The sequence below is a fragment of the Bos indicus x Bos taurus genome, chromosome 20, assembly GCF_003369695.1.
Source record: "Bos indicus x Bos taurus breed Angus x Brahman F1 hybrid chromosome 20, Bos_hybrid_MaternalHap_v2.0, whole genome shotgun sequence".
Lineage (NCBI taxonomy): Eukaryota > Metazoa > Chordata > Mammalia > Artiodactyla > Bovidae > Bos > Bos indicus x Bos taurus.
Window position 1 is genome coordinate 37,873,677 of NC_040095.1, and position 17,640 is coordinate 37,891,316.

At 41.9% G+C, this 17,640-nt stretch overlaps 2 protein-coding genes across 5 annotated transcripts in view; one reads left to right on the forward strand and one right to left on the reverse strand.

Moving 5' to 3' along the window:
- The window catches only part of SKP2 (S-phase kinase associated protein 2), a 39,302-nt gene extending 37,176 nt beyond the window's left edge, over positions 1-2,126 (reverse strand). The window contains exons 1-2 of the mRNA XM_027520470.1: positions 1,907-2,126; positions 1,138-1,409 (exon numbers count right to left, since the gene is read on the reverse strand). Of these exons, the coding sequence (XP_027376271.1) occupies positions 1,138-1,409; positions 1,907-1,950 (316 nt within the window). The 5' untranslated portion in view covers positions 1,951-2,126. The remainder of the gene's footprint in view (positions 1-1,137; positions 1,410-1,906) is intronic.
- Positions 2,127-2,276: 150 nt separating this feature from the next.
- LMBRD2 (LMBR1 domain containing 2) overlaps positions 2,277-17,640 on the forward strand; it is a 52,176-nt gene continuing 36,812 nt past the window's right edge. For all 4 annotated transcript variants that reach the window (XR_003507227.1, XM_027520467.1, XM_027520468.1 and 1 more), the window contains exon 1: positions 2,277-2,633. The gene's annotated coding sequence lies outside the window, so the exon portion shown is untranslated. The remainder of the gene's footprint in view (positions 2,634-17,640) is intronic.

Genomic DNA, 17,640 nt, shown 5'->3' on the forward strand with positions numbered 1-17,640 from the left:
GTCAACGCACAATGTTTACCCTATGGTTCTGAGTATTCCTGGAGCTCTGATCCACCCGTGGGAGGCAGTTATACATCAGCTTGAGAAGCCTGGAAACAGAGAGCTATTTAGAGGGGAATGACGGGGTGGAGTTCTACATTTCAATCAGTCCACTCTAACTCTGGGGGATGTATCTCGGGAGGATAAGGCTCTGAATTATGAGTCCGTTCCTAAATATGAGAAATATTTAGGAGAAAAGAGAGAAAGATTCAATGATTGTTTGGATATTGGGGGGATGGTGGGAATCTGACCTTTAGGTTATGGGGTTAGGGAAACTGAACAGATAACACAGTGAGTGATAGAGACAGCATAAAGAAGAATTCCTCTTGGGAATGGATCTGGAAGGATGAGTCTCTTCCCCTTAGCTCAACATTCACTTCAGCAGTCCTTTGACAAATAACTAAAGTGATTACGCTAAAAGGCTCAACCGCGGCTACAGAGCAGCCAAATATAAACAAAAATAATTCTATGGATCATTGCTTTATTTCTATTTGTCAGAGGTATTGAGCTGGCCTTTAACCAGGCAGAGTCCCTCCTAAAGAAAAAGGAAGAATGTCTTTTCACACGTTACAAGTCAGTTCTGTCTCTGAAGACACACATACCACCATTTCTGTAAGCACAAGCAGTTGTCTGGTTTCTTTGGAAAATAACTGAAGAATTGGGCAATTTTAAAAGGATCCTATCTGGTTTCCCTGGTGGCTCAGAGGTAAAGAATCTGCCTGCCAACGCAGCAGTCACCGGTTTGATCCCTGATCTGGGAAGAGATCCCGCACGCAGCACAGCAACTGAGCCCCAAGCGCCACAGTAATTGAGGCTGTGTTCTATAGCCTGGAACCCGCAACTGCTGAGTCCACGTGCTCCAACTACCGAAGGCCCTGCGTCCTAGAGCCCACGCTCCCCCAGTAGAGAAGTCACTGCAACTAGAGAAAAGCCCGGGCAACAAGGAAGACCCAGCACGAACAAAATAAATAAATAAATTTAAATAACAATTTCTTTAAAAGGGCCCCACCCCATGCTCAATACCCCAAAACAAAGGTTTACCGACGAAATAGTTTGATCCACCATTCACTGGGCTTGTATTTTACCCTCATACCTTACCTGGAAAGTTCTCTCGGTTTAGCTTAGGTCTGCGGACAATCACAAAGTCCTTGTCATTCCCTTTGCTTTTCAGCCGTTTTCGTGGGGGGCTCTGTGGGTGGCCCAGGTTTGAAAGCAGTTCCTGGGGGATGTTCTCACTATCCACCTCCTCCTTCTCCAGGGCGGAGACCCCCATGCCTGAAAGCAGTTCAGAAGTCTTGCTAGAATCCCATCCCCACGTGAAACTGGTGGTAACGTTGCTACTCTGGTCGGGTATCTCCTGGAGGTGTTTCCTGCAGAAACGCACAATAGCCCCACGTTCCTTTCAAAAACACGCCCGTAAATAATTCCCAGACAGGCCTAAAGGAAGCTGCAAGCTATGCGCCGCAGAAAGCTTTCACAGCAGTTAACTGAACTGCATTTTTACGTGCCGGCGGCGAGTTCCCAAGAATAAAAGAGAAAATAACCGAATACATCGAAAAGGCTTTTTGATTTCCGATCATGCAGAAGGCCTCAAGAATTTCTTAAAAGTGGAGGGAACATACAAGGAAAGAGGCAGGGCAATCACACACTGATTGAAAACAGCAGCAGGAAAGCTCAATAAGGGAAGACAAATAACATTCACGCTGACCACCGCACTAAAGCATCCACCCATCCACATTTTCCCAAAGAGGCGAAGCAACCATTCACATTACAGCATTGCTAACGATATTAGCAAGTAGCAAAACACGCGGCCTAAAAGAATTAAGACGGTCCATTCATGTTCTGTCTCCTTCTGCAATCGGTTTACCTGTGCATGGCGTCCACAGCTTCGGGAGTTTTAAATGCGTGCATTAATAGCAGAGGTGCCCGCCTCCCGGATTCCCGCTTTGGCGCGCGGCGGCGCACTGTGTGCGGCGCACTGCGTGCGGCCCCGGCTCGCTGCAGCGAAACCCGCGAACTCTATCAACGTTCCATCCCAGCAGCGCGCGCAGAATTCTCCAGCCAGCCGGCTCTCCTCCGCAGCCGTCGTCTGCGGCCCCGCTGCCTGCTGGGAATTGTAGTTTCTGCCCAGCCTGGTAGTCCTGCTGCCTCGCCACTACTTCCTTTCCTTGCAGCTTTGCCGCCTTCGAGATACCCACAACCCCGCGCGGCTGCGGGACCGGACGACCCACAGGGTAGGCGGGGAAGCGGAAGTGGGCGGTGCTCCGACTGACTGGGGAAATGTCAGCTGCTTGACTGGGGTCGGGGTTTCCTTTCTCGTGAGCCCCCGACGTTTTGGTGACTGCCACCGCTGTCGCCAAGGAGTGTGGGTCCCAAACCCTGTAAGGCTGTGGCGGCCGCGGGGTTTCCAGGCCCTTCTGGACGCTGTCCGGCGAGATCGGACGGTGAGCCCGAGGAGGAGAGCGTGAGGCACTTTGAGGTGTGGGGCCGAGCACGGACTGAGAGAGAGGGGCCCGGAGACCCCGAGAGGCCGCCGTCGGGGGGCCTACGTCCCGGGCAGCTGAGTGGAGGCCGTGGCACGCCCTGCCGGCCAGGTGAGAGGCTGCGGCCGTGGGCGTCACACCTGCTCCCCTCTCTGCCTGGAGCTGTGTACTCCACCTGGGTGAGGGCGGCCCAAAGGACTAGGTCTGTGGACAGGATCTTTTCCTTACGTGTAAAATAGGCACCACGGCAACGACGCTCGTTTCACAGTCGCCGTCAAATCAGAGGCTCGTGAGAGCGTTTTGTAAACGAAAGCGCGGTTCAAACGTGCGGCGGAGGTTTAATTTTAGGGGAGCAGGAGATTCCGGTGAGTGCCAGGGGAAAGCTCAGCATCCCCCGGCAGCCTTGAGAAGTCCCATAAATGCTAGCATGAGAACAAATAAGGTGACTATTGTTTGCAAAAGGCTTTCCGTGCCACGCTAGCGGCCACCAGGAAAGCCATTCGATTACTGTCTCAAAAAAAAAAAAAAAAAAAATTCTGTTTGCCGCACGTCCTAAAAGCCAGCTGCTTGCTTTTAGACTATATCCACGGAGAAGAGTTTGGAGATGGTTAGAGAGTGCCATTTTCTGGGTAGGATGACCGTGCGAAATCCATTGTGCAAATGTTCTATAACTGTGACCATGGGAAAACAGTGAAAGAGAGAAGGAGAATGACTTCCAACCCTAATAAAAATGGAGAGGATTTATAAAGTTCAGAAATAAGCACCCAGAGTCATCACAAAAGTACTAGAATATCACTTAAGCATGCTGTGTGGCATACCTTCTTATTTCTTAAAAAAAAAAAAAAAAAAAAAATTCAATTTACACTGGAGTTAAACCTCCCTAGCTTGTATATCAGCTTGTTTCAGGCTTGAAATGGAACCGCCTCTTGACAGAGGAGGGCGTTCGTGATCCTTTAGTAATTTATTCTTGAAACTAGGTAAAACTGATGTAAAGAATGGATCTGTTCACTGATTGATTCTAGTTGAAACTAGATGAAGAATATTGAGCTGAATGTTCACAATTCATTAAGCTCATGTTATATGGAAAATATTTTAAAATGCAGTGTTGTGACTTTTTTTACATAAAGTTATCTTTATGATATTTTGGCTAAGGAAAAAGCGGTAGCCTGCTTGAAGTCTACATCCTTTCTCTTAAAATTGCAATTCAGAGGAAATATTTAGTCTTCTTCAGGAAAGTGAACAAGACAGAGGGAGCTTATAAACTAATGGAGGAAAAGGAATAAACAAAAAAAAATTGTAATGCCATGATGAGAGTAAAGTTTTGAAATATAATTGGAAGAGGGCACTTAAGATAGAGGTCTTATAAAGTGTTAGTCGCTCAGTCCTGTCTGACTCTGCGACCCCATGGACAGTAGCCCTCCAGACTCCTCTGTCTATGGGGATTCTCCAGGCAAGAGTACTGGAATGGGTAGCCATTTCCTTCTTCAGGGGATCATCCCGATGCAGGGATCGAACCAGGTCTCCTGCATTGCAGGCGGATTCTTACTGTCTGAGCCATCAGGAAAGCCCAATAATTGGAAGAGGACACATAGAGCTCTTATAATGAAGGTCTAATAGGATGATTCTAAATTTAAAAATGAGAAATATCCTTGTGCTAGGATTTAGCCTGAGAGCTAGGAAACATTTCCAGTTTTCAGAATATTTGAAATATCTGAATTAGTGGAAACAAGGACCTTTATAGGGCTTCAGAGAGAGCCTGCCAACTTGGAAAATCAACGTGTTCAAATTCTAGAATAGAAATGGCTCTAATAGTCTGCCCTGGCAGCAGAAATATTTTAGCTTATGAAAATGGAATCATTTCTGCATTTCTTCTAATCATGGCTTTTCTCTTACTATATTAAGTAAAAGTTTAACTTGGTAAATTGGTTCTTTAATATAAGGAATTGTGTCTATTGAAGGTTTGAGATTATTAACTACATGGCGTTTCCTGTCTGGTCTTTCCAAGAACTGCATTGTGATTGCTACTGATGTGGATTATTTTGTTTTCCTGATTAAGTTTTTGTATTTAATACACTCAGTACACCCCAAGTCCCGTTTTAGTGAGAGAAGTATACCATATTTCTAGAATTACTAGATCAGTATCTAGGACAAATCAATTACATTTTAAGTATATCTGCAAATGTCATTAGAGTGAGTAATTTCTAATACTCTTTGGAAGTTTCAGGTAGAGTACAAAGTGACTTTGTAAATTGGAAAGGTGTTTCTCATACATGGGACAAGAGCATAGTTACAAGATGGTCAACATTAGGGCATAGAACTAGCTTATGTGTACATATTTATATATACATATATATTCACTATTCAGTAGTGTATTATTGGGGGTTCCCTGATGGCTCGGATGGTAAAGAATCTGCCTGCAATGTGGGAGACCTGGGTTTGGTTCCTGGGTAGGGAAGATCCCCTGGAGGAGGGCATGGCAACCCACTCCAGTATTCTTGCCTGGAGAATCCTTATGGACAGAGGAGCCTGGCAGGCTGTAGTCCATTGGGTACCAAAGAGTTGGACACGGCTGAGAGACTAAGCACAGCAGAGCACAGTATGTTATTGTTTTTGAAAATCAAATGTGACAAAGGAGATTCTATTAAATAGAAGTGTGATGTGCTTTTTCCTTAGTTCCATAATGGCATGAAGTAAATCTTAAGATTCCTTTAGTTTTTTTATGTTATTTAGCTTAGGTGAACAAAAGACTAACAACAGTTACATAGCAAGAAGTTTCTATCTGCTCATCAAAATTCAAAAGATTCTTTTTCCTTCAGTTAATTTTAGAGTAGATCTTTTAGTTCTTTGCAGTTTAATGTTCTCTACAGTGGGCAGGTTGGGGCAAGAACAGGGTTCTTTCCCAATTCTGTTTTGCTCTGTGCTTTATTTTTTACTTTTATCTTGTAGATTACAGTTATGTTTTATCCTTAAATTATGGCAGACTTACTTGCAAAGTTACACAGTTAGATTCTGTATTAAACATGACTTTATTAGCACTCTATCTTGATACATCTAAAAGAATAACAGGAGAATGTGTCTACTTTGTTCATGGAAAGGAAATTAACAAATGAAAGCTGAGCAAAAGGAATGACTTAAACAGTCTAAGTTGCATTAAAAAAAAGTATGTCTGGAATGGATTAAAGACTCCAGTATCCGGTATCCTAATTGTGAGCCTGGCTCTGTAGTCAGGATGCCTCTGTTTGAATCCCACTTCTTAAACTCTCTTGTGCCATTTTCTCTGTTAAACGGGGATACTAATAATCCTTTCTTACTGGGTTGTAAAGTCTAATTCAATAAAGCATGTTAAGTGCTAGCAAAGTGCTTGCAATCTATTTAATAGTAAACTCAATATTAGCTACTCCTTTTTTAAAAAATTATTTTACTACTAGGAAATAGTCTATGGACTATTTTCTAATTACTGAAGTGAATCTTATAATCTCTTTACTGAAAATCTTTAAGAATTCATTACAATGGATCCGGTTGTTTTCTTCTTACCTACTTAATGATTGCTGCCTCTCATGCCTTGCCAAGGGTGAAACAGTTTGAATATGTCCATTTTTCTTCAAAAGGGCTTGTTACACTTTGGAATTCAGTTCACCTGGTTGGTTTGCCAACTTGGCTCATTTATTAAAGATGGCTTCAAAAGATATTATGCCTTTTTTGCATTTTTAGAGTGGGAGTTAACGTTCTCTTGTATTCTATCTATATCCCAAGCTGAATTGTCCTTATACCTGAAATCGTTTAATGTGGAATTAATGCTTATCTTTCGAAGATTTAAATTTTGACTGGTGGTACTGTTGACTTTCATTACTCACATCTGGTTCTGTTCTAATTCTTTTGATTTTTCATTTTTTGGGTCTCGAGTTGTCTCCTAGTTCTTAGGCACATATTTAATTTAACAAAGCCTGTGTGATGAATCATTAGGTCTAGTTGAAAATTTTTTATTCACTTTCAGAGTCAGGTTTTGACAAAATATCTGTGTTCTCTTGTTCAGTTGATACCAATCTTTCCTTCCTATCTCCCCCACCTGCCTTTTGGAAAATATTTGGGATGGGATGTTTCAGATTCCAAAATGATCTTAACCTCTAAATTTTCTACTTAAAGTGTGTTTAGTCTGAAAAATTATTATCAGCCATAAAGTACTTAGGAAATAGTACTCCAAGTCAGTAACATAAATAGTACTCAGTCCCGACCTATTCTTTTCCACCCATGGACTGCAGCATATCAGGCTTCCCTGTCTTTCACCATCTCCTGGAGCTTGCTCAAACTCATGTCCTTTGAGTCAGTGATGCCATCCAACTGTCTCATCCTCTGTTGTCCCCTTCTCTTGCCTTCAATCTTTCCCAGCATCAGGGTCTTTTCCAGTGAGTCGGCTCTTTGCATCAGGTGGCCAAAGTATTGGAGCTTCAGCATGAGTCCTTCCAATGAATATTCAGGGTTGATTTCCTTTAGGATTGGCTGGTTGGATCTCTTTGCAGTTCAAGGGACTCCAGGAGTCTTCTCCAGCCCCGTAGTTCAAAAACATCAGTTCTTCGGCACTCAGCTTTCTTTATGGTCCAACTCTCACATAGTGTTTTGATGATTGGCAAAATACTGAGTTGAAACTTTATGAGCTGGTCTTTTCAAAGGTAGACTGTGCCTGCTTATCAGGTACTAAAATTTGAGTGAATGGATTGGCATTTTGATTTTTGAGTAAAACCTACTTTTGCTACTGTGGTGTTAATGTCCACTTATGATGTTAATAGCTTTATGTCTCCTTTTCCTTTCTAATCACGTGAAACTAAATTTTGATTTGCCTCTAAATTTTAGTGGTTTTTTTTTCTTCTTAGCCTAAACACACTGTTTAAATAAACAGTAGTATTTCAGAAGGACCATTGTTCTTGTCAAAGAAATATTTGCCCTTTTGTCCCTGATTGTGTTTTTGCATAGCTACACGTCATCGCAGTTCAGCTGCTGCTGCTGCTAAGTCGCTTCAGTCGTGTCCGACTCTGTGCAACCCCATAGACGGCAGCCCACCAGGCTCCCCCATCCCTGGTATTCTCCAGGCAAGAACACTGGAGTGGGTTGCCATTTCCTTCTCCAATGCAGGAAAGTGAAAAGTGAAAGTGAAGTCGCTCAGTTGTGCCCGACTCTTAGCGACCCCATGGACTGCAGCCTACCAGGCTCCTCCATCCATGGGATTTTCCAGGCAAGAGTACTGGAGTGGGGTGCCATTGCAGTTCAGCATATGATTCATTTTGATTCACCTCCATTTTGATAATTTGCCTAGAAAAATGGATGATATTGGTGTGTCAAGTGCTCCTCTTGACATGGCTTTGAGGTGTGTTCTGACTCTTCACAAGGGACAGAACACGATAGATAGATGAAAGGGTGTTTGGTCAACTTGTACACCCAGAGAGGTAATCTTACTTTGTCAGGCGAGGCAAGGAGAGCAATTTCTGTGAGCATGAAGCTTGTGTTTTGTTTTATAGGAATAAATGTGACACAAACTGTCGTAACCACAAAGAATGAGAAGCAAAAGGCCTTTGGTATCCACTCATTGGTTTTTTGGGGGGCATGGGGGCTGAGGTGGGAGACCATTTAGGGTAGAGCTATGCTTTGAGACCATTGAGGCAACTAGTTATCTTCTAGAAGCACAAGGCATGAAGGAGGTGGAGATTAGCAACTGGCATTTGTTGAAGACCTACTATGGAACTCTTATCTGGTGTTTTATAATTCATTTGCTCATCATAGCAATGTGTGTGAGGTGATCGTATGTTCTCATTTAACAGCAAAAATGCCTAAAATTACAGAATTATTAGAGTTGGGATTTGGAATCCAGGTTTCCCATGATATATAATAAAACATTTGTGTTTTAAAATAGTTCTAACTCTAGGCACTTAATAACACCACAGCAAAAATTTTCATTGTCTAGTTGCTATGTGTTTTGCTTTTGTATTACTACACTGATTTTTAATTGTATTAAAATTACAAAAATGCATGTTTATTAGTTTAAATTAAAAGCACACACATACAAAAGAAAGCACAAGGAAAATAGAAGAAAGTAGAAGTCATCTCTTCAGCACTTTGTGACAACTGCTGTTAGTATTTTGATGTATATTTGTCCACGCATATATGTGTGTTTCTTTTGTATACTCCCTAAGATCCCACTTAAAATCTCTAAAATGTCCCTCTGGATCTCATCTTTCTTCTAGACTGAAGGAATCTGGTGGGCTTCTTTCATCATTGTCTTTCTGTTAGGTGGTCCTTGACTCTGTCACAGATTCCTGCTCCCATAGGTCATGGCTAGGTCAGCAAGATTAGTGATGTATGAAACCCTTTGTCAAAAAGATAATGGACAACAATGAGACTGGTGGATATTCTTAAGACTTCCTGAATTATTTAGTACAAATATTTAAGTTGTTTCTGTGTTTCTAATGTTTAAATAATGTTGCTATGAAAAATAATATTGTAGATAAATTTTTACCTCATTTTGTTTTTTCTCTAAGTTATTTGAAGAAGAGTTGCTAAGACAAAGGCTATGTACCTTTTTTAAGATCTTTGATCAGATCAGATCAGATCAGTCACTCAGTCATGTCTGACTCTTTGCGACCCCATGAATCGCAGCATGCCAGGCCTCCCTGTCCATCACCAACTCCCGGAGTTCACTCAGATTCACGTCCATCGAGTCAGTGATGCCATCCAGCCATCTCATCCTCTGTCGTCCCCTTCTCCTCCTGCCCCCAATCCCTCCCAGCATCACAGTCTTTTCCAATGAGTCAGCTCTTGGCACGAGGTGGCCAAAGTACTGGAGTTTCAGCTTTAGCATCATTCCTTCCAAAGAAATCCCAGGGCTGATCTCCTTTAGAATGGACTGGTTGGATCTCCTTGCAGTCCAAGGGACTCTCAAGAGTCTTCTCCAACACCACAGTTCAAAAGCATCAATTCTTCAGCTCTCAGCCTTCTTCACAGTCCAACTCTCACATCCATACATGACCACAGGAAAAACCATAGCCTTGACTGGACGGATCTTTGTTGGCAAAGTAATGTCTCTGCTTTTGAATATGCTATCTAGGTTGGTCGTAACTTTCCTTCCAAGGAGTAAGCGTCTTTTAATTTCATGGCTGCAGTCACCATCTGCAGTGATTTTGGAGCCCAGAAAAATAAAGTCTGACACTGTTTCCACTGTTTCCCCATCTATTTCCCATGAAGTGGTGGGACCGGATGCCATGATCCTCGTTTTCTGAATGTTGAGCTTTAAGCCAACTTTTTCACTCTCCACTTTCACCTTCATCAAGAGGCTTTTGAGTTCCTCTTCACTTTCTATCATAAGGGTGGTGTCATCTGCATATCTGAGGTTATTGATATTTCTCCCGGCAATCTTGATTCCAGCTTGTGTTTCTTCTAGTCCAGCGTTTCTCATGATGTACTCTGCATATAAGTTAAATAAATAGGGTGACAATATACAGCCTTGACAAACTCCTTTTCCTATTTGGAACCAGTATGTTGTTCCACGTCCAGTTCTAACTGTTGCTTCCTGACCCGCATACAAATTTCTCAAGAGGCAGGTCAGGTGGTCTGGTATTCCCATCTCTTTCAGAATTTTCCACAGTTTATTGTGATCCACACAGTCAAAGGCTTTGGCATAGTCAATAAAGCAGAAATAGATGTTTTTCTGGAACTCTCTTGCTTTTTCCATGATCCAGCAGATGTTGGCAATTTGATCTCTGGTTCCTCTGCCTTTTCTAAAACCAGCTTGAACATCAGGAAGTTCACGGTTCACATATTGCTGAAGCCTAGCTTGGAGAATTTTGAGCATTACTTTACTAGTGTGGGAGATGAGTGCAATTGTGTGGTAGTTTGAGCATTCTTTGGCATTGCCTTTTTTGGCATTGGAATGAAAACTGACTTTTTCCAGTTCTGTGGCCATCGCTGAGTTTTCCAAATTTGCTGGCATATTGAGTGCAGCACTTTCACAGCATCATCTTTCAGGATTTGGAATAGCTCAACTGGAATTCCATCACCTCCACTAGTTTTGTTCGTAGTGATGCTTTCTAAGGCCCACTTGACTTCACATTCCAGGATGTCTGGCTCTAGGTTAGTGATCACACCATGATGATTATCTGAGTTGTGAAGATCTTATTTGTACAGTTCTTCTGTGTATTCTTGCCATCTCTTCTTAATATCTTCTGCTTCTGTTAGGTCCATACCATTTCTGTCCTTTATCAAGCTCATCTTTGTACGAAATGTTCCTTTGGTATCTCTGATTTTCTTGAAGAGATCCCTAGTCTTTCCCATTCTGTTGTTTTCCCCTGTTTCTTTGCATTGATCGCTGAAGAAGGCTTTCTTATCTCTTCTTGCTATTCTTTGGAACTCTGCATTCAGATGTTTATATCTTTCCTTTTCTCCCTTGCTTTTCGCTTCTCTTCTTTTCACAGCTGTTTGTAAGGCCTCCCCAGACAGCCATTTTGCTTTTTTGCATTTCTTTTCTATGGGAATGGTCTTGATCCCTGTCTCCTGTACAATGTCACGAACCTCATTCCATAGTTCATCAGGCACTCTATCTATCAGATCTAGGCCCTTAAATCTATTTCTCACTTCCACTGTATAATCAAAAGGGATTTGATTTCTGTCATACCTGAATGGTCTAGTGGTTTTCTCTGCTTTCTTCAATTTCAGTCTGAATTTGGCAATAAGGAGTTCATGGTCTGAGCCACAGTCAGCTCCTGGTCTTGTTTTTGCTGACTGTATACAGCTTCTCCATCTTTGGCTGCAAAGAATATAATCAATCTGATTTCGGTGTTGACCATCTGGTGATGTCCATGTATAGAGTCTTCTCTTGTGTTGTTGGAAGAGGGTGTTTGTTATGACCAGTGCATTTTCTTGGCAAAACTCTATTAGTCTTTGCTGCTTCATTCCGTATTCCAAGGCCAAATTTGCCTGTTACTCCAGGTGTTTGTTGACTTCCTACTTTTGCATTCCAGTCCCCTATAATGAAAAGGACATCTTTTTTGGGTATTAGTTCTAAAAGGTCTTGTAGGTTACATACTGCCAAATTTCTGTCCTCCCTGGCAATGAGTTTTTTTAATATGCCAGACTTGAATTGTTCAATCTTTATTTTTATTAGATTTTAATTGACAATTATTTTATGAATTTAATATACAGGTAACTAAATAAGATGGAGAATAAAGTGCCTCCATCTTTGAATAGAAAATTATTCATTTAAAACAACCAAAGCAGGCTATAGGAATTCATAAGGAACCTTGGAAAGTACTATCATTCTGCACTATAAAAAAAAAAAAAAAAAAAAAAACCAGTTCCTCGCTTGAAGTTAGTTACAAGGTCAAACGTATGTACTTTTAAACTATTATTTTCTCATCTCATATTAGGGTAACCCGCAAGTTTCATTTCTAGTTTCATGGGACCCCCCCCAGGCATAACATTGTGTCAAAACAAGCCAACAAGTATTCAGTTTGAAGAGAAATAGATGGTGTGGTAAACAGAATAATAGAGCCACCAAGGGTATCTATGCCTTAATTCCTGGAACCAGTAAATACGACTATTAATAGATTATTCAGGTGGGCCCAGTGAGGTCAGGTGAACCCTTAAATGCAAACCTTTCTCCCAGCTAAGGGCAGAAGAGAAAGTCAGCGTTTTCAAGCCTGAGAAGGATTTGACAAGCCATTACTGGCTCTGAGGTATATAGGGCAGCATGCAAAGACTGGGAAAAAGCCTCTAGAATTAAGGGCAAATGCCACCAAGGAAATCAGGATCTCAGTCCCTTAACCATAAAAACTGAATTTTCAGTTCAGTTGCTCAATCATGTCCGACTCTTTGCGACCCCATGGACTGCAGCACACCAGGCCTCCCTGTCTATCACCAACTCCTGGAGTTTACTCAGACTCATATCCATTGAGTCGGTGATGGCAACCAACCGTCTTTACCGACAACCTAAGTGGAAGAACTGTACAAAAAATATCTTTAGGACCCAGATAATCACAATGGTGTGATCACTGACCTAGGGCCAGACATCCTGGAATGTGAGGTCAAGTGGGCCTTAGAAAGCATCAGTATGAACAAAGCTAGTAGAGGTGATGGAATTCCAGTTGAGCTATTTCAAATCCTGAAAGATGATGCTGTGAAAGTGCTGCACTCAATATGCCAGCAAATTTGGAAAACTCAGCAGTGGCCACAGGACTGGAAAAGGTCAGTATTTATTCCAGTCCCAAAAAAGGCAATGCCAAAGAATGCTCAAACTACCACACAATTGCACTCATCTCCCACACTAGTAAAGTAATGCTCAAAATTCTCCAAGCCAGGCTTCAGCAATATGTGAACCGTGAACTTCCTGATGTTCAAGCTGGTTTTAGAAAAGGCAGAGGAACCAGAGATCAAATTGCCAGCATCCACTGGATCATCGAAAAAGCAAGAGGGTTCCAGAAAAACATCTACTTCTTTTTTATTGACTATGCCAAAGCCTTTGACTGTGTGGATCACAATAAACTGTGGAAAATTCTGAAAGAGATGGGAATACCAGACCACCTGACCTGCCTCTTGAGAAATTTGTATGCGGGTCAGGAATCAACAGTTAGAGCTGGACATGGAACAACATACTGGTTCCAAATAGGAAAAGGAGTACGTCAAGGGTGTATATTGTCACCCTGCTTATTTAACTTATATGCAGAGTGCATCATGAGTAATGCTGGGCTGGAAGAACCACAGGCTGGAATCAAGATTGCCAGGAGAAATATCAATAACCTCAGATATGCAGATGACACCACCCTATGGCAGAAAGTGAAGAGAAAGTAAAAAGTCTCTTGATGAAGGTGAAAGAGGAGAGTGAAAAAGTTGGCTTAAAGCTCAACATTCAGAAAACGAAGATCATGGCATCTGGTCCCATCACTTCATGGGAAATAGATGGGGAAACAGTGGAAACCGTGTCAGACTATTTTTTTGGGCTCCAAAATCACTGCAGATGGTGACTGCAGCCATGAAATTGAAAGATGCTTACACCTTGGAAGGAAAGTTATGACCAACCTAGATAGCATATTGAAAAGCAGAGACATTACTTTGCCAAAAATGGTCCATCTAGTGAAGGCTGTGGTTTTTCCAGTGGTCATGTATGGATGTGAGAGTTGGACTGTGAAGAAAGCTGAGCGCCAAAGAATTGATGCTTTTGAACTGTGGTGTTGGAGAAGACTCTTGAGAGTCCCTTGGACTGCAAGGAGATCCAACCAGTCCATTCTGAAAGAGATTAGCCCTGGGATTTCTTTGGAAGGAATGATGCTAAAGCTGAAACTCCAGTACTTTGGCCATCTCATGCGAAGAGTTGACTCATTGGAGAAGACCCTGATGCTGGGAGGGATTGGGGGCAGGAGGAGAAGGGGACGACAGAGGATGAGATGGCTGGATGGCATCACTGACTCGATGGACGTGAGTCTGATTGAACTCCGGGAGTTGGTGATGGACAGGGAGGCCTGGCGTGCTGCGATTCACGGGGTCGCAAAGAGTCGGACACGACTGAGTGACTGAACTGAACTGAAGTGATCTTAGAAATTCATTTGTCCCTAGAGTCTCCAGAAAGGAACATCTGCTGACACTTCAATTTCAGTCTTGAGAATTCAGTTCAACCACACTCTGCCTAGATATCTGACCCACTGAAACTGATGTGTGGGTGTTGTTTTAACACCCACACTGAGTTTCTAGTAATTCTTTACAACAGCAATCAGTTCAGTTCAGTCACTCAGCTGTGTCCAACTCTTTGCGACCCCATGGACTGCACCAGGCCTCCCTGTCCATCACCAGCTCCTGGAGTTTACCCAAATTCATGTCCATTGAGTCAGTGATGCCATCCAACCATCTCATGCTCTATTGTTCCCTTCTCCTCCTGCCTTCAATCTTTCCCAACATCAGGGTCTTTTCAAAGGAGTAAGCTCTTCCCATCAGGTGGCCAAAGTATTGGAGTTTCAGCTTCAACATCAGTCTTTTCAATGAACACCCAGGACTGATCTCCTTTAGGATGGACTGGTTGGATCTCCTTGCAGTCCAAGGGACTCGCAAGAGTCTTCTCCAACACCACAGTTCAAAAGCATCAGTTCTTCGGCACTCTGCTTTCTTTATAGTCCAACTCACACATCCATACATGACTACTGGAAAAACCATAGCCTTGACTAGATGGACCTTTGTTGGCAAAGTAATGTCTTTGCTTTCTAATAGGCTGTCTAGGTTGGTCATAGCTTTTCTTCCAAGGAGCAAGTGTCTTTTAATTTCATGGCTATAGTCACCATCTGCAGTGATTTTGGAGTCCCCCCCCAGATAAAGTCAGCCACTGTTTCCACTGTTTACCCATCTATTTCCCATGAAGTGATGGAGCTGAATGCCATGATCTTAGTTTTTTTAATGTTAAGCTTTAAGCCAACTTTTTCACTCTCCTCTTTCACTTTCATCGAGAGGCTCTTTAGTTCTTTGCTTTCTGCCATAAGGGTGGTGTCATCTGCATATCTGAAGTTATTGATATTTCTCCTGGAAATCTTGATTCCAGCTTGTGCTTCCTCTAGCCCAGCCTTTCTCATGATGTACTCTGCATATAAGTTAAATAAGCAGGGTGACAATATACAGCCTTGGCGTACTCCTTTTCCTATTTGGAACCAGTCCGTTGTTCCATGTCCAGTTCTAACTGTTGATTCCTGACCCGCATACAGATTTCTCAAGAGGCAGGTCCGGTGGTCTGGTATTCCCATCTCTTTCAGAATTTTCCACAGTTTGTTGTGATCCACACAGGCAAAGGCTTTTGCATAGTCAATAAAGCAGAAGTAGATGTTTTTCTGAAACCTGCTTGCTTTTTCGATGATCCAGCGGATGTTGGCAATTTGATCTCTGGTTCCTCTGCCTTTTCTAAAACCAGCTTGAACATCAGGAAGTTCACGGTTCACGTATTGCTGAAGCCTAGCTTGGAGAATTTTGAGCATTACTTTACTAGCGTGTGAGATGAGTGCAGTTGTGCGGTAGTCTGAGCATTCTTTGGCATTGCATTTCTTAGGGATTGGGATGAAAACTGACCTTTTCCAGTCCTGTGGCCACTGCCGAGTTTTCCAAATTTACTGGCATATTGAGTGCAGCACTTTCACAGCATCAGTTTTAGGATTTGAAATAGCTCAACTGGAGTTCCATCACCTCCACTAGCTTTGTTCGTACTGATGCTTTCTAAGGCCCACTTGACTTCACATTCCAGGATGTCTGGCTCTAGGTGAGTGATCACACCATGATGATCATCTGGGTCGTGAAGATCTGTTTCATACAGTTCTGTGTATTCTTGCCACCTCTTGTTAATATCTTCTGCTTCTGTTAGGTCCATACCATTTCTGTCCTTTATTGAGCCCATCTTTGTATGAAATGTTCCCTTGGCATCTCTGATTTTCTTGAAGAGATCTCTAGTGTTTCCCATTCTATTGTTTTCGTCTGTTTCTTTGCAGGATCACTGAAGAAGGCTTTCTTATCTCTTGTTGCTATTCTTTGGAACTCTGCATTCAGACGGGTAACAGCAATAGGAGACACATACACTGAGTATGGGAAGAAATGTAACCAAATCATTTCTTTATTACTAGAATAAAGGATCCATAATTCTGCTTATTCATCTATAACATTAAAAGTAGTATGTATCAAACTGAAAAATTGACAGCCATTATAAAAGAATAATTACTAACTATCAGAAAGTTTGTAACTGATTGTGTTGTTTGCTTAAACTATTGTCTTACTACCTAATTATTATTAAGGTCTCCATGTATTTCATTATTGTTCATTCATTCTTATTTTTATGCATATTATGTAAAAATACATGAATCTAGTTTTTCTCTTAATGTTATGGTAGTTTTCTAATGTTATTAAATAATCTTAAATATCATTTCTTATACTTCAGTAACATTCCATCATTTCATTCTGCTATGCTTTAGCATCTCCTTGCTTATCTCTGATATTCATTCTTTTTTTCTACGGTTGTCATACTCCTTGTGTTGAACAATTTCAGGCAAAATAAATATCTAAGTCAAACCGTAAAAGGATTTTCATATGGTAATTATATTTAGTAAATTCACACTGAATAATATTTTTCTTAAAAGAGCTGTATCTTAAAGATGGTAATGGTTTTCTTAAGCATATTCTACATCTGGCTGTCACTTAACCTATTCCTGGCTTAAAAATAAGATTTGGCATACCGTAATGATACAAGATTTTCCTTTGATATTGAAATTTGAAATTTTGAGTAGTAGTTAGTAATGAGCAGAATTTTAAGCCTTTTGAGTTGTAATATTGTTGTATAGTTGCTAAGTCATGTTTGAGTCCTTTGTGACCCCCATGGACTGTAGCTTACCAGTCTCCTCTGTCCTTGGGAATTCACAGGCAAGAAGACTAGACCAGGTTGCCATTTCCTTCTCCAGGGGATCTTCCCAATCTAGGGGTTGAACCCACGTGGAAGATCCCCTGGAGAAGGGAAAGGCTACCCACTCCAGTATTCTGGCCTGGAGAATTCCATAGACTTATAGTCCATGGGGTCTCAAAGAGTCAGACATGACTGAGTGACTTTCACTTTACTCTTTACTCCTGCATTGGCAGGAAGATTCTTTACCACTGAGCCCTTGAGGGAAGCCCTCAGGGAAGCCCTTGAGTTGTAATAAATATATGTAAAATCAATTTTGGAGACAATAGTGGGTGTTATGTTACCTTTGAAGTTATCAGTAATAAAAAAAATAGTGTAGGTACTATAGTATACAGTAATGTTTTTTATTCATTTACTTATTCACTAGACAGATATTTTTTGAATAGCAACTATATGCCAGAGACTATAATATAGACATGGAGTACAGTACTGAATAAAACAGTGAAGCCTCTGCTCTCATGGGGCTTCCCAGGTGACGCAGTGGTAAAGAATCTGCCTGCCAATACAAGAGATGCAAGAGACTTGGGTTCGATTCCTAGGTCAGGAAGATCCCCTGGAGTAGGAAATGGCTACCCACTCCAGTATTCTTGCCTGGAAAAATCCATGGACAGAGGAGGCTGGTGGGCTACAGTTCGTGGGGTTGCAAAGAGTCAAGACTCAACTGAGCAT